The sequence below is a fragment of the Frieseomelitta varia genome, unplaced genomic scaffold (assembly GCF_011392965.1).
Source record: "Frieseomelitta varia isolate USP_RPSP 00005682 unplaced genomic scaffold, Fvar_1.2 scaffold_152, whole genome shotgun sequence".
NCBI classification, from domain to species: domain Eukaryota; kingdom Metazoa; phylum Arthropoda; class Insecta; order Hymenoptera; family Apidae; genus Frieseomelitta; species Frieseomelitta varia.
The window spans coordinates 1,532,731-1,559,474 of record NW_025109217.1 but is presented as its reverse complement, the minus strand read 5'-3'; the positions used below and the strand labels follow the sequence as shown (position 1 = coordinate 1,559,474).

Genomic DNA, 26,744 nt, shown 5'->3' with positions numbered 1-26,744 from the left:
ATAGTTAACATATTCGCAATTTCTTAAAAATTTCACGCATAACATAAAAAATTTTTAAATATTCGCGTATACGAACACGCGCGTATTCAAACAAACGATTCCTCATTTTTATCTCAATATTTTCTTTTGCTTTTTGTCAAAATAAAGTTTCTTCCTTAGATCTTTAAAGTTTGTTCTTCCGATACCGATAAATATTAGCAAAATATCCTGCTATTTAGTACAATAAAATTCTATTATTGCCGAGCACAGTATACGATGTACTTAACAATGGAATTCGAAATTCGGTCACCATATACCTTTATTAAGAACTTTAAAACATTTATACAATTCAAGAGAGCATTTATACCCGTAATGCATTAATAATTATTGAATTTAATTAAAATTACGTTCGCATTTGAGACTTCATGTCGCTGTGACAGTTCACATGATATGTATTACATCATTTTTTAATTTTGTACTTTTCGTTTTTGTCTTGTCTTGTTTAAATTGTCTCCTGCTAAAGCTTTATGTAATTAGGCTGTTGAAAAGCTTTGAAAGCATTTGCATTATATTGCATCAATGAAAAATTAACCAAAATTCAATTGCACATAGTGATATGTGTTTTATAACATGAATTATTCTTTTCACTAATCTTAATTTTATATATTAAATTCTCTTTGATTCTCCATGCATGTAACATGTTTTAAATATATCGAAGCTTCTTCAAGATAGTATTTATTGCATTATTGATTTGTAGATCATTTATTTATAAAATATTTATATGTATCATTTCTTTCAATATATATATTTATATATGCTTTCTTTTTCACCTAACAGCAAGAGATAATGAATTAAAAAGGATTTCTAATATTCAATAAATATTTAAAAATTTGAATAATTTAAATATTCTTTGGCAATATTTGCCTAAATGGTGACCTTATTATCAATTTTTATTCATTTCTTAATTATAAAGTTATTTATTCTCTAATAATCTATACATACACTTGTAAAATTTACATTGTGACATTTTTAGATGTTTTTGAAATTAATCATTCTTTTCCCCTTAAATTTGCATGCACTATTACTTTTTATTCCAAAATATGATGGCATAATATTTGTTACTTTTCATATTGACATCAACTCCAAGGCACTAATAAGGCCTTTATTCCCCTTATACGTGACAGAAGTTGAAAAAAGCTTAAATATTTGTGGGAGACCCTCATTGTGCTTGTAGATATTCAATTTAAGAATATTATACATAGATTATATTCTTAATAAATTGATTTAAATTAAAAATTTGAATTTGTCTTAAAACATTAATAGAAGTAAGAAAAATATGAATAATATTGTTTGATTGAATATTCCTAAATTAGCAATATTATTCAATTAATACTGTTTTTACAATATTTTTCAAATGTAGGGCAATTATCACTGTTATATTTTTTGTCATTTTAAACTGAAACGACTATGTCTAAATGTTAATATTATACTGTTAAATATGCAAAAAATAATATATATCTTCGTTTTATTATTAATTTTATTGATAATTAATAAAATTAATAGTAAAACTTTCGAAGATACAAAAGCAAAGTAATCAGACCGTTTTTCAAATGTAAAACGGATGATACTTTTATGTGTTTAAATATAAAATACAAAGATTTTTAACAAAATAATTATCAAAATGAATATAAACATAAACGTATACAGTTTGAAAAAAAAAATGGAACGAGTAAATAAGTTAATATCCAAACAAATCTGTAAAGGTGTCTCCCACTATTTCTTCTCTTTTCGTGATATGTTTGATCACAGTTACGTGCAGAATAAAATACAATAATGCAATAATAATACGAAATGATGATTAGTGCTATCAGCCATTAGATATTTTTTACAATAAAAGTAAATGCTAAAGACTAAAGGGTTCGTGCGATAAATAAGTGTTTCTATGCTTTACTAAGCGCTAATAGTAAAGTATAGATTATTTCATGAACTACAACAAAGAGTCAATTCGAGTAAAAACCATTTTAATTTTACACAAACTCGTCGAATAAACTCTTTAAATATGTGTTCAATTTTTTTAAATTAAAGCTAATGTACACAATTTATGATTTAGCCTAGAACTGATGCGTTTTTATTGTGCGAAGCCAACTTGGCTCACACATTATACGCTCGTGTTACTTTTATATTAAACACTGTACTATTTACATTTTGTTAACGCATTCAGTACTATTGGCTCCTAAACAAGCAACAATGATTTTCGCACAATTCAAGTTGTGCTGCAACAACAAAACTTGCCAATTGCGTTACAAAATTCCTCGAAGTAAGTGTCCATATACCAATAGAAGTAATTTTTAATACTAAGAACATGTATACCATCTTTTCTAACTGATAAAAGTATTTCATATTCATTAATTTCAATTGAAGACACTTGCATCTAAGGTCATGATGCATATATTTCGTATTTTTCCCTCAATCACCATGACCGACTTGAAATAATACACGATAAAATACTAAATACCCAACACTGTTTTTTAATTGATATTTGACTATAATAGCGTAAATTTGAGTATATATTCCTATTTTTTACTAAACTCTATTTTTTGAAAGATTGTTAATGTGGAATCATTAATTGACTGTGCATGTTGTGATTACATTTAATCAAAAAGAAATTGAAAGCTTTCGAAAATGAAATACATTGTCCGATTGATTTAAAATTCATTATAAATAATGCATTGTATAAATTAAGTTATGAGATTCTTAAATGATTAGTATACTTTTTGTTCTCTTCACTTTTTAGTATTTTTGTTTAATATAAAATACCAACACGAGCGTATTTTTAGTTGAACAATGTTTTTCATTATATGAAAGAATTCATTTTCTATACATATTTGTGCATGCATGATTTTTATATTTTTTTATCATTTCTTGAAGATAATGAAGTATTCTTTGATAGTGATCTTATAAGTAAATTATTGAGCCTAGAGTTATGACGATTAATATAAATAAAATGAAAATTTAGGCCAATGAACATATTTACCTCAATGAAATTATAATTTCACATTTCTATCAGTCACTGAATAATAAATAGTTTAATAAAGGACCAATATAACCAGAACTTTTGAGGAACCATTCATTAAAATGTTCTTGGACGAAGTGTGTAAATCACAAGAGTGTTCACATACATAATGTACCAATCGATAATGACTTAAAAATCATTACAACCATCAAGGTCATTTAATTATTTGTACAAAACATTGTCAGAATTATTTCTGACTTTTTATGTATTAACATTTTCATTCTATAATACTACCCATACTCTCGTCAATAACATCTCTTGGTACTTCAAAAATTTATTTTTAATTTGACGACAGCAAAATCTGTCGACAAATATTTCCTACTATGAAAGTGTGCTCATTATATAAAACAAATATATTATATTAATGCATTAAAATTATATTTTTTTACCTATTATTCAACAGCGAAACCACAAGTTTCCTCAACTGCTTGTGTAAGTTTATCAAGCATTTTCTGATAACTGGGATAACTTTCTGGAATATCTATTCTATTGAAACAGGTATGCGCTTTTGGTAAATTTTCTCTTGGCGCATCAACAGCATGTATTGTAAATAATCGTGGACCTGCCGCTCCTGTTGATCCTATAAAAATATATGGAAATAGCAATATTTTTAAAGAAATATAATTAGAATGAATTTAATTAATTCAAGAATAGTTACCTTGTAAAGCTTTAAAACCCTGCAAGGGAACTCGAGAACTTCCAGTAACAAACTGAAGTAATCGAGCTCTCATTTCTTCTCCATAAGATTCTACTATTTGCCAAAACCATTTTACTACTGGCGTATCAGGTGTGCAATGTTTTAACCGTGTGTGCATTTTCCAATCGTTAATATCGATTGTTCCTAAACCACCAATAACCAGTTCTAATTCCCTTTCATCAAAAGGTCTTAATAGTTGAGGTGGAATTAATTCGTGGAATCCTTTTTGTAATGCTAGGAATTGTTGTTCAATTCCCCGCATAAAGCGATAGTTTACGTATAAACGTACATATTCCTTTTTATTTTCTTCGGTTACAGGAATGTCTTTACCACCTGGTTTAAGTTCATGATTTTTCAACACTCCAAAACTACTATGTTCCACTGAAAAGGTAGCATCCAACACTCCGTCTATACTATTTTCCCTATAAACGAAATGTTTTTACAGTGTCTTATAAAAATTGTAACAATTGTTATTTTTCTTACTTACAACATCCATGTAAGACTTCTATGTAATTCCGGATCAACTCCTTCTATATCAGTAAGAGTAATTGCTTTATTAAGCAACATTTTATAAAATGGAGTTGTAAAACCTCCATCTATATGATGACCATGAAAAACGGCAATTCCTATTATCCTGCCAGCAAAGTGGAAGTACGATAAATGTTCTGGATTTATTCCTGAATCTGGATTAATTTGAAGTGTATAATTATCGTCTCTTGAATATTGGAAAAGCCCATATTGTGGATTTAACATCTCATGCGATAATAAGTATAACCATTCTCGCGCTACTCCACCATAATCAAGACCCTCTTCACCGCGAAATTTTACCATAAGTCTTTTACGCATGTCTTTTGGTCGCATTTTCATTATTAATCTATATGACTCCTATAACAAAGAAATTTATATGTTACTAAACTTATGAACTGAGAAAATATCATCAACATAAAATTACACTCACTTCGAATATTTCATTTCTTGATACTTCAAGTCTACAATGGCCACTTTGAGGCTGAAGGGCATTCAATTCTGCTCTTAAACATTTTAATTTTGCTACTAAATCACGTTTATATTTCGGCAGTAGCTCATTGTCCATTAGTTCCTTTGGCAATTCTGATACAGTTTGAGCATTTTGAGTCGACGTATTTTCCACTAAAATAAATATAACAAATAAAAATGCAAGAAACTCGAACAAAATTTATTTTCTTTTAGGAACAATTACGATAATGTACTCTAACAAATAAAATACCCGAAAAATGGAAAGGCATTCTGCTGGAATAAAATTGATTGAAAATTATCAGATACAGAGATAAGATAAAATTCTATAATGCAAAAACATTTTAGATAGCATAAAATAAGTTAATTTTTATTTTATTGTTTTAAACAATATTAGTAACATTAATATACTCAATTGTATAATGAACTCAAATATTTAAATTTTATAATGTATTTAAAAACATATTACATAAATATGTTTAAAGTTAAATAACTTTATTAATAATCATAATATCATTAAAACATAAATTATTAAACTTACATGTTGGGGAATTATTATTACTTCCATTTTCTGTTCTTGGCCTTTGTTGAACTATATTGCTTTGAATACTTGGTGATACAGGTGTCTCTATTTCTGCAGATTCATTTGCAGCTGCAGTTGAATTATTTGAATTACTTGTAGTTTGATTAGTTGTGCTATTCTGTCGCCTACTACGAGAAAAATATAATTTTATATATTAAATTATACGTAAATTATTGTAAATTAAAATATTTTCATTTATAACTGACTTACTTTAACAAATTGCTTATGATTTGACTGGACAGTCTAGGGTCAGTAAATTGAGTAGTTCTGTTATTGTGGTCAACAAAATAAACACGACCACTTTGTGTTTGTCGCATTTCCCAACCGCTCGGTAATGGACCAAGTTCATTTGCTAATTCATTGGCTGGTAAATCGCGAGGTATTCTAGGATCATGCCAGGTAGATGAACCCGTTGGTACATGATAAAAATACACTTGACCTTGTTGTGTTTTCCTCATTTCTATACAATAATTATTTTAATATTTTTTATTTCGTTTATATCATTATATTCGTACAGGTTTTAAGATTTTCAATTACTTACCATAACCTCTAGGTAAATCTGGTGGTTGCGGAGGATCGTACCTCCTCTCGTTATGAACCACTATGCTATTTCTATTTCTATTACTTCGATACGGTCTTCGTAGTTGAGCATTGTTAATACTACGTTCTGGCCTAACATTACCATTCTGATTGCCATTTTGTTCGTCGCTTGCTCGTGCTGGTCGTCGTTCCCTTGATGATGCAGGTGTTACATTTCTCGTATTATGTTGATTTTGTTGATTTCTGTTCTGCTGTTGTGTTGGTGTATTTCTTGGTGTATTTGGAGCAGAACTATCTCTACTGGGAGTTCTACTGGGTGTTCCATCCCCATTCCATTCAGCTGTACTTCTAGTAGGACTTTCTGTTCTTATATTAGGTGGACTACCACTGCCACTAGGAGACGTAGGTTCAGAAGATGGTAATGGTGGTGGTTCTGGTGTAGTTGGTATTATACCATTGGTGGGTCTATATAATCATTAATACAAGTTGTATATGAGTGAATTTAATAAAAAAGAAATATATCTTTAAAAAAAATTAATAAAACCAACCGCGCATTTGGACGAATCCACTGTGTAGTTCTAGTATAGTGATTAACATAGTACAGTCGCCCACTTCGAGTTCTTCTTTCTTCCCATCCATCTGGCAAATCAGTTGGACAGCTCAAATCTCCAAGAACATCGACTACAGCATTATGACCCACTGTATTACTCACAGCACCATTGTGGCCATCTCGTGATAAAAGAGATATTACAACTTCTCCTTTAATTACATCTGTATCATCTGAATGTGCTTTGCAAAGATCTAATCGCTGATCTATAAAACAATCAAATTCTATTAAACATTGCAAAACTAACATCAAAAATGGTATAGTACATAGAAAATAATAATTACATCCTGTATCCTTCAGTCTTTGAATTGTATTAGACAATATTCGTACACATCCTAAAAATCCTCCACCTTTCTTTTTATGGATTTTCTTGTGATTCCAAACTGATATTGTAATACCATCATCTTTTCCAATATACCTATAAAATTGAAAATTTATATAGTTTTCATATAAAAAATTGTGCTTCTATTATGGTTAAAAAATAATTACAAGTCATAATGTTGATTCCACATAGGATCTAAAGTTGCCTTGCACGTATGTGTACTATGACACTGACCTGAACCATCAACAATTATTTTAGCAAAAGGGTCTGGCAGGCCTGAAATAAATTATTTTTTTCAATAAAATACTTCTTTGTGATTTTTGTTCCTTTTGGAAAATAAAAAATACTCACGAAACAGATCTTTTCTGGCAAGATTACGGGCACATAAAACTGTAAAATTTATATAATAAATATATGAATGAATGAATCTTAAATAAATATATTTTTATAGTGCAGGTAATAACGATTTACAGAATGATACAATCAATCAGAGAGCAAATTAAATAATACAATTTCTAAGCACATTTACTTAATAACATATAGAAAGTTACATCATAGTACATACAAATATGAATCTTGTTTAATATCTTTGACATTGACCCATTAATTTTACCGTTTAATACTTTCTGATGCTGAATAATGACAGTAATAAAATACAGTGTGACTAAACTCAAGAAGAAAACAACAATACGTGATGAAAAGCATTTTTTTAATTATAAATCTTATACAACAGAGTTAGTCATTTGAAAAAAATTGATGAATTTACAATCGACTTGAAAAATAACAAAATATTAAATCGTACATTCGTTTAGCGAATATTAAACTCATGCTTCGGTACTAAGCGTCTGACATTTGTTAATTAGGGCTATTCACATTCGATTATGAGCTCCGCAATATTCTCTATTGAATCGGTCAACAAGGAGTGATATCAAAATGAAAAAATGCTTGTAACATGTCAGACTTGGTAAAATGTGTCGTATATCAAGGGAGAACCGATTCGGGTTTAACAAATCTACCGAAATTAACTCTTTGGTCTATGGTCTCCCGGAGTGCTCACGGTGGGGTCTTGACCTCGGATAGGGAGTTGCCATAACCAAAGGACGAAAACCCTAGTCAAGCCTTTCTGCGTATTTTTCTCTCCGTATTAATCGACCGACATGAAATATTTGTAAGAATGGTTTTGATGTTATTCAAAGATAATCGTCGTAAGCACTACAGCAGGACTGTATCGAACACGTAAAAAATCAAGACAAGGAAAGGATCACAACGCGTGTTGGCTATGGGACTGACTTTCACACTCCTCTCTCGTCAGATTCATCGTAATTTCTCAATAAACTCACTCGTCAAACGAATCTTCATGGCCCCATTCCTCCTGCTACCGCCCGGATTCGACATTTTCCACGCACATTTAACGCTTCCTACCGTACATCGGCACTCCAATTAGTAAATAAAACGGCTGCTCGAAGCGGCGGTACAGTCTGCACACACGCAACTATGCACGATCGACTGTTGCAGTTGATCGACCTTACCGACTCGTACATCGACTCAGAAACTTTATCGACTCCGCGTCTCTCGAAATATATCGAAACCGAAACTGCAACTTGGACGGTTACATTTACAATTACAATTTAACGTAAGTTTTCTCTTTTATCGTACAATTATATTTAAACACAGGTCATAAATGCTTTATTTCTTGCGTGTTTATATATATATATGTTCTGTTTGAATATATTTTATTCGTTATAAGAAGATTATTACTCACACGTTCTAAGATTACTATATGCACGTTTTTAACTATTAAATTTCTCGAATAGTTGTTTTGATACCACTTAGAAAATATCTTAACCTAACTCTATTACGTAATATTAATAACAATATTAATGAAAAAAATTATACTTATTTCAAAAGAATTTCATTTAATACAAAGCAATAGACATTTTAAAAAGAATTTAAAAAAACGATTTATTCATTTAATTACACATACATTATTCATTTAATTACACATACATTATGCTAAATGTAAATTATGATTATTCTGACATATTCTGGGTTATAAACTTATAAATTCATAAATTGAATAAATTGAAATAAGTAAGTGAAAGAATTATTTTGACACATTTAACCAACTTACAGTAAATATGGCGCCATGGTCATGATTTAATTTATGTGTAACAGTCATGATTACAGCGCTTTCACTTACATAGATTAGAGACGGACTACCATTTATTCTAGAATGATATTTTGCTATACTTCCGACATTTTACATTCGAATTTGAAAAAAAGACATAAATGAATATTATACATATATATTTTCTCGCTAAATACAAATGTCGTAGTAAGCATTAAGGAAAGAAATTTTTCCCTGAACAAATACAGCGGATTGTGAAATTATTCAAACGAAAATTTTACAAGCAAAAATCCTATAAATTCTATAAATTTTTATAAAAATAAATATTTTTATAAAGTTGAGGTATAATTATTAATATATTGCAAAATTTGAAGAAGATTTAATAAGTTATTTTAACCATTGACTTGTAACCAAATTAGAATTAAAAATAATCAATTTTCTTCAAATTTTGTAATGCGGTACTTACGTAAATCTTTTATTAAAAATTTTTGGTGTTAAGCATTCGAGTACATTTGAAAATTCTTATGTTATATACATATATTATAGATGCTAAAAAATTTCTCACCCAACATAAATTCACTCAAGTTACTCAATTATACTTCTTTAAAAACAAATTTTTGTTTTGTTTCAACTGTTACTTCTGTTTGTACTTATTTACCATTGAATAATTCTCTATTCTAACCAATTTTGTCTAAGATTTTGAGAATAAAGACTTCTTCGTGAAATTCAATTCCTACAATTTTGAAGAAGTTTTTATTCGTTTTTCATTATTGTATGATTGTACTCTAGAAAATGAATCGACCATTGCGTGGTTCCTGATATTCAACGATTTATTCTGTATTTTAGACTTCTCCTCGGAACACAAGTATTGCATCTACCAAAAATAAAATTCCCCCGACGATGCTGATGCAACCTTTAGCCAGTCCCGTGTCGCGGAGAGAACCACGGTAAACTGAATTCGCAAAGTGGTCGAGGATCAGAGCACCGGCGATGATGAATAAGATGCAACCGACCACTGAGTAGAACATGTCCTGCAAATTAACAATCTTGTAAGTATCCTTCCACAATTTACGTATATATATTGTCATATATAGTTACATATATATATTAACCATCAATATCATATATCTGTTAACCAGGTCATATTCATTACATCATTATGTAAACAGAAATTTCTATAATTATAAACTTAAAAATTAATTAAAACAAATTAATTTCAGATAACTCGATTTTAAATTTTTCAAATATGAATATGATATGCTATAAAGAATTAGTAAACAAAGGAATTTTTAAATATGTTCAAAATAATTGGAAATCAGAATGATAAGTCAATCTCTTCCTTGATTAACAGATTACTCTATTGTTCATGGTTGCAACGCATTAATTTTATACGAACAAATTATGAAAAACTTGTTTATCTTATTTATATATTGGGTTTTAATACTCCCCCAAAAAAATATAGAGGGAATTGAAAAATAACACGTTATATAGTAAAAGCTTGAAGCAGTTTGAAACAAAAATATAGGATAAATACATATAAAGTATTTTGTAGTATTATACTTATTAAATATTACTTACTATACGACGCTCTACACCAGTTCCCATAATAATTCCAAAGAATGTTCCCACGAGAATAATTAAATATCCACCGTATGCACCCATTGTAATCATCGCACTATTTATGCTACTATCACTGAAAGAGTGATAATGTAATCCTATAAGAATGCACACCACTATCTGAAAACAATAAAAAGAAGGTATATTATTTATCAAAGCACTGAGGAAATTAAAAGTTATATATTTAGTATAATTAAAAATTGTAGCAAATAAATATTTCTAATCAATCAGCATTATGAACAATTAGATATTAATTCGAATGCTACTAGCATCTTGATTATAGTTGAAACCTTAATTTGGAACAAGAACATTTGTTTAAAATACTAATGAAAGATTGTTCAATTCTTTAATCTTCTTACATTTTTATAGTAGTCTGAAATACTCTCATTTTTATTAAGATAATGTTCTGAATGTCTATGAAGTTCAGCATTTATTTTATAATAATTATAAATGCTCGTAGTATTTGTATTCTTGAAATATATTTAATATAAAAATATTTCAAATAATGCAAAATATAAAGTTAGATTAAAATAGATTTTTGATTTCAGCATAATTGTTTGAAATCAATGTTCGAGGATATCTATAAAAGAGAAATATTTAGTATAGAATAAAAAGTCCATGAACTCCATGAATACCACCATAAATAATTCCATTAGGATTCAACGATCGTATTGTATTTCGTTTTAAATAGAAGCTGATTCTGTTACGAAGATGTAAATTTTCAGCAGAAAATCTAATCGATACTAATCGATGTACTTAAAAAGTATTCTTCATTGTTAATGTTACATTCATGACATGTTATGAATTCTGTTCACTAACCACGATATGTGTTGCATTATTAATTTATCGCATAATGACATTACGTCATACATTTAGTTTATGTTATTTGATTTAACAAGAAATTTTTTATTTTCTTTTCAATATAATGTGATCTTAGAAGTTAATGTTTTTATTAGCTTTTTATCAATATCATATAATTTACAACAAGAAATAAAAATTTGGAGAATCATCGTTTTAATTGTTTTAATTGTTTTCATTGTTTAAATTATTAAGAAAAAAAAAGAAAGAAAAAGAAGTGAACGTATTTTCATTGTTTAAATTATTAAGAAAAAAAAAGAAAAAAAAGAAGTGAACGTATTATTCGCAGAAAAGAGATAGAATACAAACAAGTACAAAGTTTTATTCGATTTTTATTAAATATAGTGTCAAGTATAATAAAAATATTAAAAATACAAACAAAGTATATATTACACTCGACATTATGAATAGAAATTAAATAAAGTGAAGGGAACTTTATTATCGAAATAATGAGGAAAATTTACACAATGCATAGCATGCGTGCCTGAGGAATTTAGATAGTGATTGACTTCCGGCTTGAGGTGCGATCATAAGAAGAAGAAAATCTCGTGCACAGCAATCACCAGCTATTATGTTATTCTCTATTGTGCTAGATTAAAGAAACAAATGTCTAGAAATCTCCAGGAAATCTTATTAATTTCTTATTTATTTATAACAGATGTAGAAAAAGTGAAAAGCGATAGACTATTCAAAATTATCTCTGGACAGAGTTAAAAATAACTTCACTATAAACGTAAACGAGTGAAGATAAACACTGAAGATAGAAGAATAGTTCTTTTACTGAGAAAAAGTCATTTGAATACTAAAAAGTTTAGTTTTTAAAGTCGAATTATGTTAAACTCTCACGATTATTATTTGGGATTATTGTATAATATGTATTTGATTTCTATTCTTTCTGAAATATTTATAACATCATATATAACCTTAATTATGATAGTAAGACAAAATAGAATATTTGCAAAGTTGCAATGATTATTATACTTACCAACTCTAACAGTTTAAGAATAAAACCCTTATTGAATGCCATCTTGGAAGGGAATCTATAAACGAAAAGGATTATTTAAAAATCTAAATAAACAATCTTGTATAGTTTTTTAAATTATAAGATGGTATATAATCTCCCTCTTCTATACAATATAAAAATTGTTTTAAAATTCACATATAATACAAACAGAATTATAAGTGAACTATAGTAATTACTATACTTTTATGGTAAAATATATCAATGGTAATACTCACTACAGTTAACATATATTACCCTTTATATTTTTAGACAACAAACAAATGAAGTGTCTCTATGAATTCGATCAATCATCTACAAATATTCTCGAATTATCGAAATCAATTTCAGACCAAATAAAATAAACAAAAGAAATACTATTAAAACAATTTAAAATAATATTTTAAATTAAATAAAACCAAACCTCAGTAATAACCCAATATTCTAAAGAAGTAAACATTTAATAATCATAAAAATAAAAACACAAACTATATTTAGATATAAAAGTCATTTGTTTCATATCTCTCATAGCAAGATGCTTACTCACAGGCATCAAAATCATTTGCTCATTCATCTTATGAATCACACATAAACTGCTCATTTACTAAATCGATTAACTGTACAAAATTCTTTTTTAAAATTCCTTAGACTCAAAATAAAATAAATGAAACTTAAATAAATATTATATAATGTATACAAACGTAAAATATACAAACGTAGCTACAAAATGAATAAAATAATACATTCTTGAAATAATCATAATTCTGCAAATAAATTATTTATTATTTCCTGGACAAAATAATATTTCTCAATTACTGCTACTAATTTTAAATATAAAAAGTTAGTCATCAAACAAATTTTTTTTAAAAATTCGGATTTTAAAAAATTTAAAAACTGAAATTAATAGTTTTGGTCTGTAAATGGCTCATACATAGCAATTATTTTAGAGTACAAATTTATATGATACATTTCCTAATATTGTTTAACAAAATGCAAGTCAATTGTTCATTATCTTCACTCATTTTATAATCCTATTCATGCAAATCGAATAGCAACTGCGAAAGTTCCACGAAACTTAAATCGGTTATACTGTTTGCTTAGTTTCCTACATACAAGGCATATTATTAGCACGTGAATTATTTGTTTTGACAAACAACAATACTTCAATGTTGTTTCATTGTTTTAAAAGCTGGTGATTTTTTACCATGATTATTTTTTCAATATTTTGACCCGCAATTCGTATAGTTGTAGTAAAATATTATAATAAATATTTAATTGAAATAATTTTCTAATTGAATAAAAGTAAAATACTGAATAGAAATGAAATATATATTCTAATATTAAGTACTCCAACATAAATTATTGCGATCACTTATGAAACGACTTAAAAAAAAAAATTAAAAGTTTGTAGTATTAAACTTTCGCTAAAAATACATTTCAAAATGATTTATCACGTAATTGGGTCAATGAAACGAACAGTCATTTATGGTAACCAAATTCTTCCAAAAATGGACAGAAAGAAGGTTGACAGAAATACCAACATCTGAATGTCCATACTAAACAAATCATATTACGAAAACGATGTATATAATAGTCTTACGAATTTATAAATTTTGCAAGTATAAACGTTTCAATGGAGATCTTGAAGTAGCATTTGTTTCAGATGTGTAATTTAGCAAATATTTGAATAGTAATGAATTGTAAAAAATATTGCTGATTGAAAACACGTACACGATTTAATGCTTGAAAGTATACAGATTATCTCTTCTTAAATTAAAAAGTTAAAAGAATATTTGCACCACTTTCCTTCTGAACATCTCTTAAATGATGTTTTAGATTTTTAGAAACAACTTCTATTTCCAGAAGGTTTGCATAAATATAAAAGCTTAGCTCAAATTTGATTGATGTTTTGGAAAATGTATTTACATCGTGTGGCACGACGTTTCAAAGAAATCTTATTGTCAATTCTAGTAACTTCATATATTAAAATAAAGAAAACGAAAATATTTAATAAAATATTTATATTGAATAAAAATTCCAAAATTTAAGTTTGCAGGATTTTTTCTGCAAGTGAAATAAATAAGAAACGGATATGCATTGTATGGAAGATTCAGTACCGAAAAGAAAGTCTTACTTTCACTTGTGCACAGTCACTGAAAACCTTGACTCGGTCTTTCGATATTTTCTTTTTTCCAATTTGTCCTCCATAATTCATTTCTTTCAATTTAATGTTTACTGTTTTGATAATAAATTTCATAAACGTCTTTCAAAAATATGCATTTAATCTAGAATTATCTGTGTCCTTTGACCGGCTTTAAAAGAGAAAACGTAGCTACAATTAAGAATAATTTACAAACGATTGTGAATCAATTTCAACGGTATTTTATTAGCAAGTTTATTACCCGCTGTTTGAGAATGTAATTATCATCGACGTACTTAAAATAAGTTTGATTCGTCCAAACAGTGATAAAATTTGATTTTACGAACTTAGGAATTCCTTTAACTTAAAAATTCGCTTTATTCGTATATTTCATACATAAATATTTCTAACAATTTTTCTAAAATTTCTTCACAATTTTATCTAAAATAAAAGAACTAAATATGTATATAATATAAAATATAAGCAGTGCTTGAATGTGTTCAACTTGATTTTAAAATATTTCAAACAAAAATTTTTAAAACTGTTCGAACATTTTTAAACATACAAACTTCTTTGAAATGTTCAAAACAACAAAAGTTTTCATTCAAGTTCATTATGCAAGAAAGCCTTAAACGCACGTCGAAAAAAAAAATGATATTAATCGTATCTCGTAAAACAAGTACAGAATTATTCAAGAGATGTATAAAAAGTTCAAAATAAAAGTGAAGTTTACATTATTCAACTAAAAGAATTTTCATTTATCAGGCAAAAGTAAAAACAAAAATTAATTAACTTTAATTATTGCTCTGTTACTTTATCGTAATGAATTATTAATGTTGTTTTGCTCCTAACATTTATCACAGTGTCAGTCTTCTACCAACTTTTCGTCAAAATTCTTTTTCACGCACAGTCGCAATCAATTTAATTTATATTCATGTAATAAATATTACAGAAAATTATAATAAAATCACATTAACTTTACGTTAAGTTTAACTATCATATTTACTCGTATTCCGCCACAATTTTTATTAATCGATTAACTAAGCTAAATGACATTTTCCTTAATTATTTATTTAATTTCTGTCAATTTCGTTAATTCGAAAATTCACTATTTATTGTTGAAAATGTCGTATAAAACTGAACTTGATCCACTTTGTTACGCCTCGTCGAAGATAAACTTACTCGAAATTGTATTTCAAAGATTCGATTTAATCGGACGTGGACGTTCACGAAGCGAGAGTTCGGCAAATACTAAATGCTGAAGACCGATCACGAATCGTGAAGGAGCAACGTCGTACTCCAATTTTTACCACCAGACTGACGCACGGCCTACGTTTACGCGTTCTCTTACATACAAGCATTGTACTTAGCCTCGGGTTTACTGTCATATCGTCTCTGTAGTAGTAATAGTATGAGTGGTAGTAGTAGTAATAGTAGTAGTAGTATAGTGTCTCTCAATCTCTCTTTCATTCGTTTTTTCTTTTTTTTTTAAGACAATATAATTGTATAAAAATAGAGTTCTTATCAAAGGATTGAAATTTCTTTAATCCATATTGTATTTGAAAATATTTTATATTTTAATGGCATCTATCTCTGTATTAAATTCAAAATTATTTAAAATTAATGGCGTCTATCTCTATATTAAATTATGAATTTAATCTTTGTGATTTGTTAATTCAATTTTCGTGGTACAGATATTATCAGTATTGATTATTTCAAGTTCTAAATTTAGTAAATTATATTATATATTTAATACTTGTTGATGAGAGATCATTCAATGAAAATACATGCTGATTAAAAATGATAGATTTGAGACTTTACATTTATTAATTTAAATATTGTTAATTTATTTTTTTATATTATTTGTTTATATATATATTTTATATCTTTTATATAATATTGAGCTAAGTTGAGGACTAGGTTAAAAGATTGAGAAACACTGGAAACGCGGTCATTCAAGTTAATGGTCAGGCGTTGATTTTCATGAAAGAGAATATACATATATCGAGCTTACTCGACACTACTTAACCTTGTTAAATACTTCTTAATATCCACTTGCTACGCCTTATTTTGAGTACTGAATTAACACTGTATACACTTAATTACATACGTCGTATATTTCACGATTTATTCAGTAAAATATGCTTTCAAACACTTTTAAACCTATCAACCTTATATCAATCTCTGATTCATTCTTCGCTAGAATGTGTCATATGTGTACACGTCAATGTGTATACATATTATTAACAATTATCTCATGTGTTTCACATACATTATTAATTTTATTATCCTCAATAATACTGAATCAATCTCATCTCTCTTTTCATCCAAATGTTAGACAATCCTTTTATTAGTCCCAAAATAAGACATTAAGTCCAAATTATTTTTTCAAATTTTAAAGCACAACAAAATACCAACTATTGTTATCTAGAACTAAATTCTTCTATATGTTCAGGTTTTAAAAATATCTAAAAATATTCGATTTCAGTGTCAATAAAAATAATTCTCTTTGCAAAAACTTCAAGCTAAAAATTAAATCATTATTAAATTTATCTATCTGTGAGATTATTTTGTGATAATTTTTTGTTGTTTCATTCTCATAAAGTTCCTTATTAATTTTCCCTAAAAAAGATGACTCTCAAGGGCATTGCAAGAGTATTGCTATTATCGTATCGATTAATAAAATGCGTATATGTATTCGTAATCCTTTGTATCTTCAAACCGCACCTTACACCTTCTGAATGACATCATGTCGCTGATTGCGCCTATAGCGTCATACACTACCATTCTCATACGCGAAGCATCGTGAAATTCACATACTTGAGAATTTATAATAGCAAACTACAAAAGCGCACGTACTGCGTCACACTCACTAATAGATATTATCCAAGAGCAAAAGAAAGAAACATCGTACGAAGAAATGGCTCGTTGACTATTTCCTTAGTCTTATTGTTAGTTTCATTCTTTTTATAATATTTTTCTCGCCAATTTTTTTCTGTCCGTTCTTTTGTCACCTTGACTTCATTCTTTCATCGAACGCATTCTGACAAAATGCAATTTCATCTCTCGTTTCCCTCTGATCATTCTAATCACGAGAGCAATCTCTGCGTTATGTTGAAATTTTAGTTCGTGAGAAACAATATCGTAATAACGTTTCTTTTGGGAAATATAATGTGAGATTAATGTGTTTAGTGAAAGTTGTTTAATATAAGTTGAATAAAAGTGGATATTTCTAAACTAGACCATGAAATTTCAGTTTTCCTGGAAAATGTTGGAATATTTTTAATATAATTTGATTTATAGTTTAAACGTGATAAAGATTTCGCTGCTTTTTATTCCCATAATAGTAATATAATAAAGTTTTATTTGTACGATATAGAAGTTTTTGTATGATTCAATGGAATTATGTATGTTTCCATCATTCAGTAATAATAGAATTACGTATGATTTCAAAATAATGTTTCTATGAGTTGTATGCAATGAAGATAGAACCGTTTAAATCATACACAAGCGTTAATATTAAAGGTGTGTCTTTTGAAAATGATTCATTTTTCTTACTCAATTGTTATTAAATGATGCAATTGTTTTTTATATTTTAGAAAAGGATTTATGTTCGTAATGTTAAAATTTATCTATTTTTTATTTTCTATTTATTTATTTACTGTCTATTTTCGTTCTCCTACTTCTATTCGTTTTCTATTTTAAGAAATTTTGGAATATGGATGCCTATAAAATTGTTTAAATATAAAATTCAAAAAGAAAAACCAATTTTATCCGCATTTATACGGAATAAATTGTTACAATCTTACTTCAAAAGCAGTTATACAATTGAATACAATTCTAGAATTAGTGATTAAAAATATATTAAATTATTAAATGATGATGCATACAATTTAACATTTGATTTCTTTCAAGAGTAATATCTTATGTAAATTAAATATGAGCGATATATTTCTTTATAGATATATAGGTTAGATATACAAACAAATACAAAATAGATGTAACATCCAATGCATTTTTATATCAAATAATTATACCATTGACTAAGAATAGGATAGACCAGACATTAAGTATGGGTTCGTGTCACAGACGACGTACAATATGAATACATGTACCTCATTTCTCGAGGTATCATATATTCGTCTGTGTTTTCGATGAGGAAACGGCAACATTGTCTTATCATTTTAATTTCGCTAATAGCGCTAATAGCGCTGTAGTGCAATATTTGCCGAAATCGATATGACAGGTTGTGATACGAAAATGGTAAAGGAGTTAGGTGAAACGTAGGATACGAATTGAAATTGGAATTGAATGTCCGGTCTATCCTATTAATCAGTGACATTTTGAGTCAAACCCTTATATTTAATGTTGTTTATTGAATCTAACAACTGTAAAGAAAGTTGATAGTACAATAAAATTCACACTGAAAGTCGATCATAAGATAGATACATAGGACTCTTCGACCTTCTAGGATTTATGAGATCTCTAGACAAAATAAGGACGCAATCTTTTTTTTTTTTGTTTATTTGTGCCAATATGTACAACAAACATGAACAAAAACTTGACAATTAGCTAGTAAAGCTTATTTCTAGACTAAAGGCTCCAATCCTGAAACACGCGCAGTCTTAAGTTAAAAATTTATTATCTGCACTTATTGCTACCTTATTAACATAACTGGCGCTAACTTTATGCTATAACTATGAGGGCTTTTTTGTTTTATTATACAATATGGCATGGAGATTGTATAATATTTTTTGGTTATATGGTGGGAGGGAGAGGAGGATGCAACCTGTAGACTATAAATAATACTCGGAGGTACAGACAATTGGATTTTATTCGAGCTAAAACTTGCATAAACGTCAAGTTGTACAAGTATATAATTGTATAAATCGTATAAATTATATGATTATATATATATATATATATATATATATATTCTTTACAATCAGCTTGTAGGAAATGCAATAGGAAATTCCATCCACTACGAATTAAAAGACATGAATTCTGTTGTAAAACATTGTGAGTTATGATTTTGAAATATGTTAAGGCCAGCAACGACCGTAACGTATGACACGGACAGAACTTTATAAAATTCTCAAACAACAGCTAAGTCCCGTTCTTAACACATGAAATGGGTCTTCATCCCAACCATTTAAGAGTCCTGTTAACAATGAACGGCCTTCGATCATAAATTTCGGTAGGTCCTCAGGAGAACCTCAGGAGGTAGGTCCTCAAGGTCTAGATGAACTTGGGAAAGTGAAAGATCACTTTTCCACCAAATTTCCCTTTCGCCTCCACAAGATTTTCGGCATCCCCTTTCCAGACAATTTTCCTAGAAAGGGAAATAGACAAGTTTTCACGGAGAAGATTTCAGTCAGATACGGAGAGGCAATTAACTCAGAGAACATCAGAGAACTCGAGAGCTTTCCTCAACACGCATTTCTTCTTAGAGCAGCACGTCGACAATATTTGCCTTAATCAAGTAAGTAACATGTTTTTTATTCTTCCTTTTCAATTGATCTAGCAGAGTTCATGTTTCTCAATTCTTGTTGAATGGAACTTTCATGTCCAATGTCTTCATACACTTGTCGATATCATTAAATATCACGAAGCAGAGGCAGACTAGCCAGTCAGAAGGCCCAGGAAAATGTACCAGCCAGTTTTTTGACTGGATATTTTAGAAAATTCATGCATCAATATTCAATTGTCGGCAGACCTCTATAAGAATGTTGAATTCAAGTTTGAGTCGCAAGAGCGAGAAGCGTTTGAAAGATTAAAGATTATTAGTAAGTAATTTATATAAGATTATTAAAGTAACTAAGTAGTAAATCGATTCTGAAATTGTATCGAACGGGTGCGGAAACCGAGTTACATATGTGTAGTATAGATTATAGCGCAATTTTGCTACAACGTGATAGCGAAGATGGTATTTTCCATCCGGTATGTTACGCGAGCAGAAAGACTACAATGGTCGAAGAGAAATATTCAAATTATGAACATGAGGTGCTCGCAATTACAAAGGCGCTAAAAATGTTTCGCGTTTATTTGTTGGGTATACCATTTAAGATCGTTATCAATTGCCAAGCATTCAAATTGACAATGCGTGAAAAGGATCTCTGTGTTCGTGTGGCAAGATGGGCTTTACTTCTGAAAGAATTTAATTATAAAGTCGAACAGAGGCCCAAGAGAAATATAGACTCATGTTGACGCGTAATCTGCTGTAATCATGCTAGTAGAAGAAAGAGAAGAAAAAATTATGGCTAGATCAAAAAGAGGCCAAGCGGAGGACAAAAACTTGCGGCAAACGGTCATGTACTGAAAAATGGTATTCCATACCATTGCCTAAAGAAGTTTCAAACGTATAAACAAACATATAAAGGTTAATATTCCAAGGAAAATGAAATTAAGGAATTACATTTTATTTTGAGGTACTCCCAACATTTTATGAATTGAAATTATTTAAAGATATTATAATCCTATGTAACTCGACGCACGTGTTGGTACACTGGCAGACAGTTTAAATTTGAACATGGACGTACTGTGCAGAGACAAAAAGGAACTTGAAAGGATCAGGTTCTAATTGATTGTTAGATTCAATACAATGTTAAATATAAGGATTTGGCCTGAAGTGTCGTATAAACAAACTTGTATGTAGTACAACGTGTCAGCGAGTGATTACTCTGTTGCTAGGGCGTTGTTTATTATTTTTTACGTATGTCTATATTCAGAATTTAACTTGGATAAACTATCAGCTGCTAACGTATGCGTCGAGTTATACAGAGTTTTAATTTTTTTTATCAAATAATTCCAATATTTTCTAACTACTATTGAAATTTTAATGATTTGGAATATTATTTATAATTACTATTATAAATATATCATATATAATTATAATAAATATATTATATATAATATTATATTATAATATTATAAATATATTATATTATAGTTATTTGTAATTAATAAAAAAATTTTAGGCATTCACAAATATTAAATATAAAATATTCTAAATGTTATTGTGTGGAGAACAAAATCCACTCTGGGCCTTTCGTCACATCTAAGTCTCGGTATTCAAATCAAAATAACAAAAATACCAAATTCTGACTCTACTTAATTCTAAGACATACATTTAAGTTTAAATTTCAGAATCTATCTCTCAGATAACGATAACAATAGATCTTTACAATGTATTGAATAATAATTCGCAAACCTATTAACAGCGTATCAATGACAAGCTTGTCTAATTCAGATCCAAAGATAGAAAATGAAGCTACTGACGCTTTGTTCTCGATATCGCGTCTTGCAAAAGATCATTTGATTCGATACAACACTGTAAATACTCTTTATATAAATATAAAAAGTATAAGTATCCTCAACCAATGCTAATTAGTACTACTGATTTACCGACAGATGTTGCCACCAGGCCCAAATCGAAACACTAATTTATAAAAAAAGGAATACTATGTCAATAAAGAGGAATAACGTGTCAACTTTTGGAATTACGTCGTTCGTTTTAAACGCCTATCGTTCATTTTATGTTCTACTTACACACATTTCGGAATGTGTTAATAAAAATTTTGCTCTTTAGATCAAATCATTTTCCAAACGTTCAATTTCTCGCAAACTACATCTGAATATTGGAATCAAACTTGTTTGCGAACGTAATCGATAGCATCGTCTTTGAAATATATACCTAATAAATGCAAATTATCGGTGCAAAACATTAAAATTAATTACTTTTCTTAGTATGAATATAAAACGCTTAGTTTCACCATTTCGGCACAACGCGGTGCTAATGTCTTCGGTTATATGGCGGCGCGCGTATTTTTAAAAGCGAGTTTAAATCAGCGACGCTGATTTAAACTGAAGGAAAAAGAAAATAAGATGGCAGAAAATATTTTGCATTCTCAGTTCTTAATAATCAATCAGAGGAAATCGGAAGGATCGTTATAAAAATCTTGTTATACGTTAATATATATAGTTATTTATATAAATAGTTATTTATTAGGTATACACAGGTTATTCGGGAAATATTTTTAGTTATTATCTGTCTGTCGTTTAGATGTCTCAATGTTACTGTTCAATGAATTGGTTCAGTGTTCAACAGTTGAATATTTGTTTATTCGCAATGACACGTAAAAAAAAGTCTATCGTAGAAAAGAAAATCATAGAGATCGATTTAAAAAGTAATGCTTTTGTGAGCTTCTTAAATAATGTCTTATTACTAAATTTGCATTCATTTATTATTTATTATATGTACATACATATGTATGTTTGCTCGTCACCGAATTCAGTATCACTTGATTTAATTCACTAAGTAATTTTCGATGAGGAAACGGCAACACTGTCCATATTTTTTTATTTTAATTTTTATCACGAATAGCACTGTAGTCCAATATTTGCCTAAGTTGATAAGACAGGATGTGATAGGACCCCGAAACATGGAACACGAAAAAGCATTTGACATCCGGTCTATGCTATTAGTCAATGATATAACACATTAAATTCTGAATATACAGATGTTACTAATCAAGCGTTTTCACTGTACTAATCGACGTCGTCGACTGTCAAGTAATCAATGACACAATAGCGATATCTGCCTCAGTATCTGTACGTACAATCAGTACGTGTTTCACGTACGGTCAGCATGGTTTGTATCCGGATTCCATTCTCTTTTTTTTTTTTTATTCTTTTTTATTATTTGATAAAGAATAACTGGACATTAAATAAAACTTTGTGCCTCAGGTTCTGAAATACCGATCAGCAAAAAAGTCACTTGTTCAGAATCCGAAACATGAAATTACGAAATATGTACTATCTGGAACAACTCCATTTTATATTATGCATCTGTGTACAACGCTATGAAAGAATGCGCTATCCGTGTTTTACGAATATTATCGATGACACACGATGATATATATATATATATATATATATATATATATATATATATATATATATATATATATATATATATGTATGTATGTATCGGTATATGGTTCTGAATAGACACAAATTTGAAAACAGTTAAGATCTTATATTTGAGATTCCGTCATGATACTCTTCAAACATGTCAATTGATGGGAAGGGAGACCATTTGACCAACAATATTCTTATTTTATATGGAGGTTTGGATGACGGATCGATATGAAATTTTGAAAAGATGGGAAAAAGGGGAGACGATCCAAACATAAAAATTTGTATTGCCAAAGTCACGGTACAACTACTGTATTAGTATAATTGTTTATTAGATTCGTCAACACTTTGAAAAATGAAAGAAACCAGAAATCTGGTTTTTCGTATTTTCCAGCTTTATTTATGTATCTAGGGAACAAAGAATAAAAATTGTGGATGACAGCGTAGCAATGAGGAGAATATCGAGGAAGATGGTGAGGTGAACATCGAGGAAAGTGTCAAGGAATGCAGTGAGAGGTGCAAGAGGTGCAAAGAGGAGAGCTACAAGGTTAGAGCAACAAGAGCAGCTAACAAAACGGCTAGCAGAGTAATTAGAGAGCGATGACGAGTGAAATCCCACAACATCCAGCAAGGTACTTTTCTTTAATGGAAGCATTGTAGTTAGGAGAACATATCCTAAAAGTTGCCACATGTTGCTGCTTGCTCTCCCTTGAAATAAAACTCGGTGAAATTAAAACTAATTCGACCAAAATTATCCAATTTTATAAATAATCGAGTATTCGCACTTGAACACATTTTTATTTAAATAATAAATAAACTATAATTAAAAGAATAAGTTTTGCAATAAAAGTAAAATTTTTGTTCAAATAAAAATTATTTAAATAACATCAAAAATTAATTTTTCTTTCTTTTTCAGGGAAAAACATTATAAAGTTGATGGAATAAAAGGGCGTTAGCTAATGTGCCTTCTCGTAAAAACTATAGTCTAGTCCGTTTTTCTATGGCCTGCCGAAATAATCCTCGAACCCTTCATCTGTTGGAGGGAGCAGGCTAAATTCCTGACTTAGGCAACGCCCGAATGTCTCTCCCCCATCACTTGACTGTCACGTGGTATTTAGCGGCTGATTCTATATTCGAATTAACTAAAACGAAAATAATAAATAATTTTTGGCTTTCTCACATCATACAATGAAAAAAATCGCGCAAATGATATGGTAGTTTTTTAATAAATATAATTTGTTGAATGTTGACATCGCGGTTATAAACAGTTAAAAAAGTATAATAGTAGATAAATTTAAAAGTGGCGATTCATCACGAAGACAGTATTCGATATTTCATCGCATAGTCTTTGTTTTTGTTCTTCAACGTTCCGAAATCGCAGGCTTTGGGGAAAGTTATTCCAATCGATACAACGGAAGAAACATTAATTTTATACCTTTGCATTTGTACTTGTAAACAATAATTCTCAAAATTCAGAAAAGCTGGTAAATCGATATGATGCAATAATTATTAGTAATTAGTAATTACTAAGTATATAATTGTTAAGCTCACTGTGTTTAACTCGTGTTTAACTATAGAACTTGACTATAGTATTCATGTGCACCGATTGAAGAGTCACCCGTGTCGTGTGGGACCGAGGAAACAACGATTGTCGCATTTATTTTTAAGAGAAGAGCAATATTTATGCTGAATGCTTATGATTGCTTAAGAGTAATGATTTCGTTACTGAAAAGCTTTCAGTTTTGCCTTGCTCTTCCATATTCCACTCCTGAGGAACTTACAATAGAATTAATTAGTTTTATTCCACCGCCTCCTCTTTTTTTTTTTTTTTTTTATTAATAGACGTTTATTTTGTGCCAGTATATACAATATTTACATATGTACAAAAACATAACGAGTAAAAGCTTATCAGTTTGTAGCGTTCTTAGATTAAAGACTCCAATCCTGGAGCACGCGCAATCTTAAGATAGAAATTTGCTACATTGCACTTATTGCTACATTAACAGTAACAAGCGTTAATTTTTGCTTTAACTATGGGTTATGTTTTTTTTTATTATTATTATTATACAAGGCACGGGATTGTACAATAATATTTTGGTTATGTGTAAAGGGTGGGAGCGCTATTCTTATATATAATGTTTTATATTAATTATTGGTAATATGTTCATTAAATATTATCAGACTATAAAATTGTTGTACTGCACTGTATAATTATAACCATCCGTAATACTATATTAGAAATGTTTTAATATGGATTATCTTAAAATTAGCTTAAATTCTATGTTGAACGTTGCTTTCTTTTGTTCGAAATGTGGACAGAGAAAGTTCTAGGCCGTGTCATACCACCGCTTCCTCTCCTTCCTAAGGGACATAGAAAATTACCCCATGCGTCGACGAACAGAAATTTGGCAACAACGAAAAACTTTCAGTTATTGTCCGGATTTCGATCGTTAGGGAAACACGAGTGAGAATCGCGTGAAAATTTCAAAGACTATAATTGAAATCTCTAACGAAAAACACAGACATCGGACTAGCATACTAATTGCTAGAAAATTTGAAGTATCTCTAAAAAGAACTACGAATCCGTGTCGTATTATATTATATTCGCTGCTCTGTTCGTTAAAATAAAATTCGATGAAATTAACTCGATCAAAATTATCCGATCCGTTCCGATTTCGAAGTGTCGAGGACTCGTGCTCTTCTAATTTAAACAAATTTTTATTTATTTAAATAAATAAGTTATAACTAAAAGAATGATTTTTACAATAAATGAAATTTTTATTTAAAATTTAAAAATTATTTGAATAAGATCAAAAATAATTTATTTTATATTTTTGATTTTCAGGAAAAAGCTTCGCAAGGTTGATAGAATAAAAGAACGTTAGATTCCCTTTCTGTTAACGTGTTTTCCTGGAGAAGCTATAATCCAATGGTTTTCCACGACCTATCGAAATAATTTTTGAACCGTTGGACCGCTTGTAGAATAAATTCGTGACCACTATTACTAGATAAGTCTCAAGTGCTCTCTCGTTCAAACGTTCTGAGTATGGTATACAGCTGATTTTATATTTAAACTGGACTACTTGGGTAAAAAAAAGATAGTAAAGAATATTTGATTTTCTCATATCACATAAAGAAAAAATCACGCAAATAATAATAACATTGTTTAAATCTTTTGAATGTTAAGTTCCTTTTCAACAAATTTTCACAATAGAACAATAGAAACATTTTTAAGTAAAGTTTTTAGTAAAACAAATTTTTTTTTAGTTGAATTTTTAATAAAAAGACTTT

General features: G+C 29.0%; 2 protein-coding genes and 1 long non-coding RNA gene across 5 annotated transcripts; 1 reads left to right on the top strand and 2 right to left on the bottom strand.

Annotated features, from left to right (window-relative positions):
* Positions 1-280: 280 nt before the first annotated feature.
* Positions 281-8,481, bottom strand: LOC122535323 (E3 ubiquitin-protein ligase SMURF1). 3 transcript variants are annotated; one of them, XM_043666794.1, is made up of 13 exons: positions 8,135-8,481; positions 7,146-7,184; positions 6,962-7,070; positions 6,757-6,890; positions 6,414-6,678; positions 5,867-6,330; positions 5,536-5,785; positions 5,284-5,453; positions 4,708-4,898; positions 4,237-4,634; positions 3,711-4,171; positions 3,442-3,632; positions 281-3,373 (listed from the first exon to the last, which is right to left on the bottom strand). In XM_043666794.1, exons 1-12 carry the CDS (start codon positions 8,187-8,189, stop codon positions 3,445-3,447), a joined length of 2,724 nt encoding a protein of 907 aa, XP_043522729.1. In that variant the 5' UTR covers positions 8,190-8,481; the 3' UTR covers positions 281-3,373; positions 3,442-3,444. The 3 variants fall into 3 exon arrangements, with proteins under 3 accessions (XP_043522729.1, XP_043522723.1, XP_043522716.1); XM_043666788.1 differs by having other exon boundaries at positions 281-3,353; positions 8,135-8,480; XM_043666781.1 differs by having other exon boundaries at positions 281-3,632; positions 8,135-8,480.
* Positions 8,482-8,931: 450 nt separating this feature from the next.
* On the bottom strand, positions 8,932-15,874 carry LOC122535448. The gene is made up of 4 exons (XM_043666993.1): positions 15,720-15,874; positions 12,383-12,437; positions 10,501-10,659; positions 8,932-9,953 (listed from the first exon to the last, which is right to left on the bottom strand). The coding sequence occupies exons 2-4, from the start codon at positions 12,422-12,424 to the stop codon at positions 9,765-9,767; spliced, it is 390 nt and encodes a 129-aa protein (XP_043522928.1). The 5' UTR covers positions 12,425-12,437; positions 15,720-15,874; the 3' UTR covers positions 8,932-9,764.
* Positions 15,875-23,839: 7,965 nt separating this feature from the next.
* LOC122535490 lies at positions 23,840-26,661 on the top strand. The gene is made up of 3 exons (XR_006308179.1): positions 23,840-24,085; positions 24,370-24,563; positions 26,299-26,661. It is a non-coding gene; the product is annotated as an uncharacterized LOC122535490 (long non-coding RNA).
* The last annotated feature ends 83 nt before the right edge of the window (positions 26,662-26,744 follow it).

Coding starts and splice junctions, on each gene's coding strand:
- LOC122535323 (XM_043666794.1), bottom strand. CDS start 8,189: ATGTCGAATCCGGGCGGTAGCAGGAGGAATGGGGCCATGAAGATTCGT. Junction 7,071..7,145: donor TGCCAGAAAAGATCTGTTTC/GTGAGTATTTTT, acceptor AATTTATTTCAG/GCCTGCCAGACCCTTTTGCT. Junction 4,899..5,283: donor TAATAATAATTCCCCAACAT/GTAAGTTTAATA, acceptor TATTTATTTTAG/TGGAAAATACGTCGACTCAA.
- LOC122535448 (XM_043666993.1), bottom strand. CDS start 12,424: ATGGCATTCAATAAGGGTTTTATTCTTAAACTGTTAGAGTTG. Junction 10,660..12,382: donor TTCTTAAACTGTTAGAGTTG/GTAAGTATAATA, acceptor TATTGTTTTCAG/ATAGTGGTGTGCATTCTTAT. Junction 9,954..10,500: donor CTGGTGTAGAGCGTCGTATA/GTAAGTAATATT, acceptor GTTAATTTGCAG/GACATGTTCTACTCAGTGGT.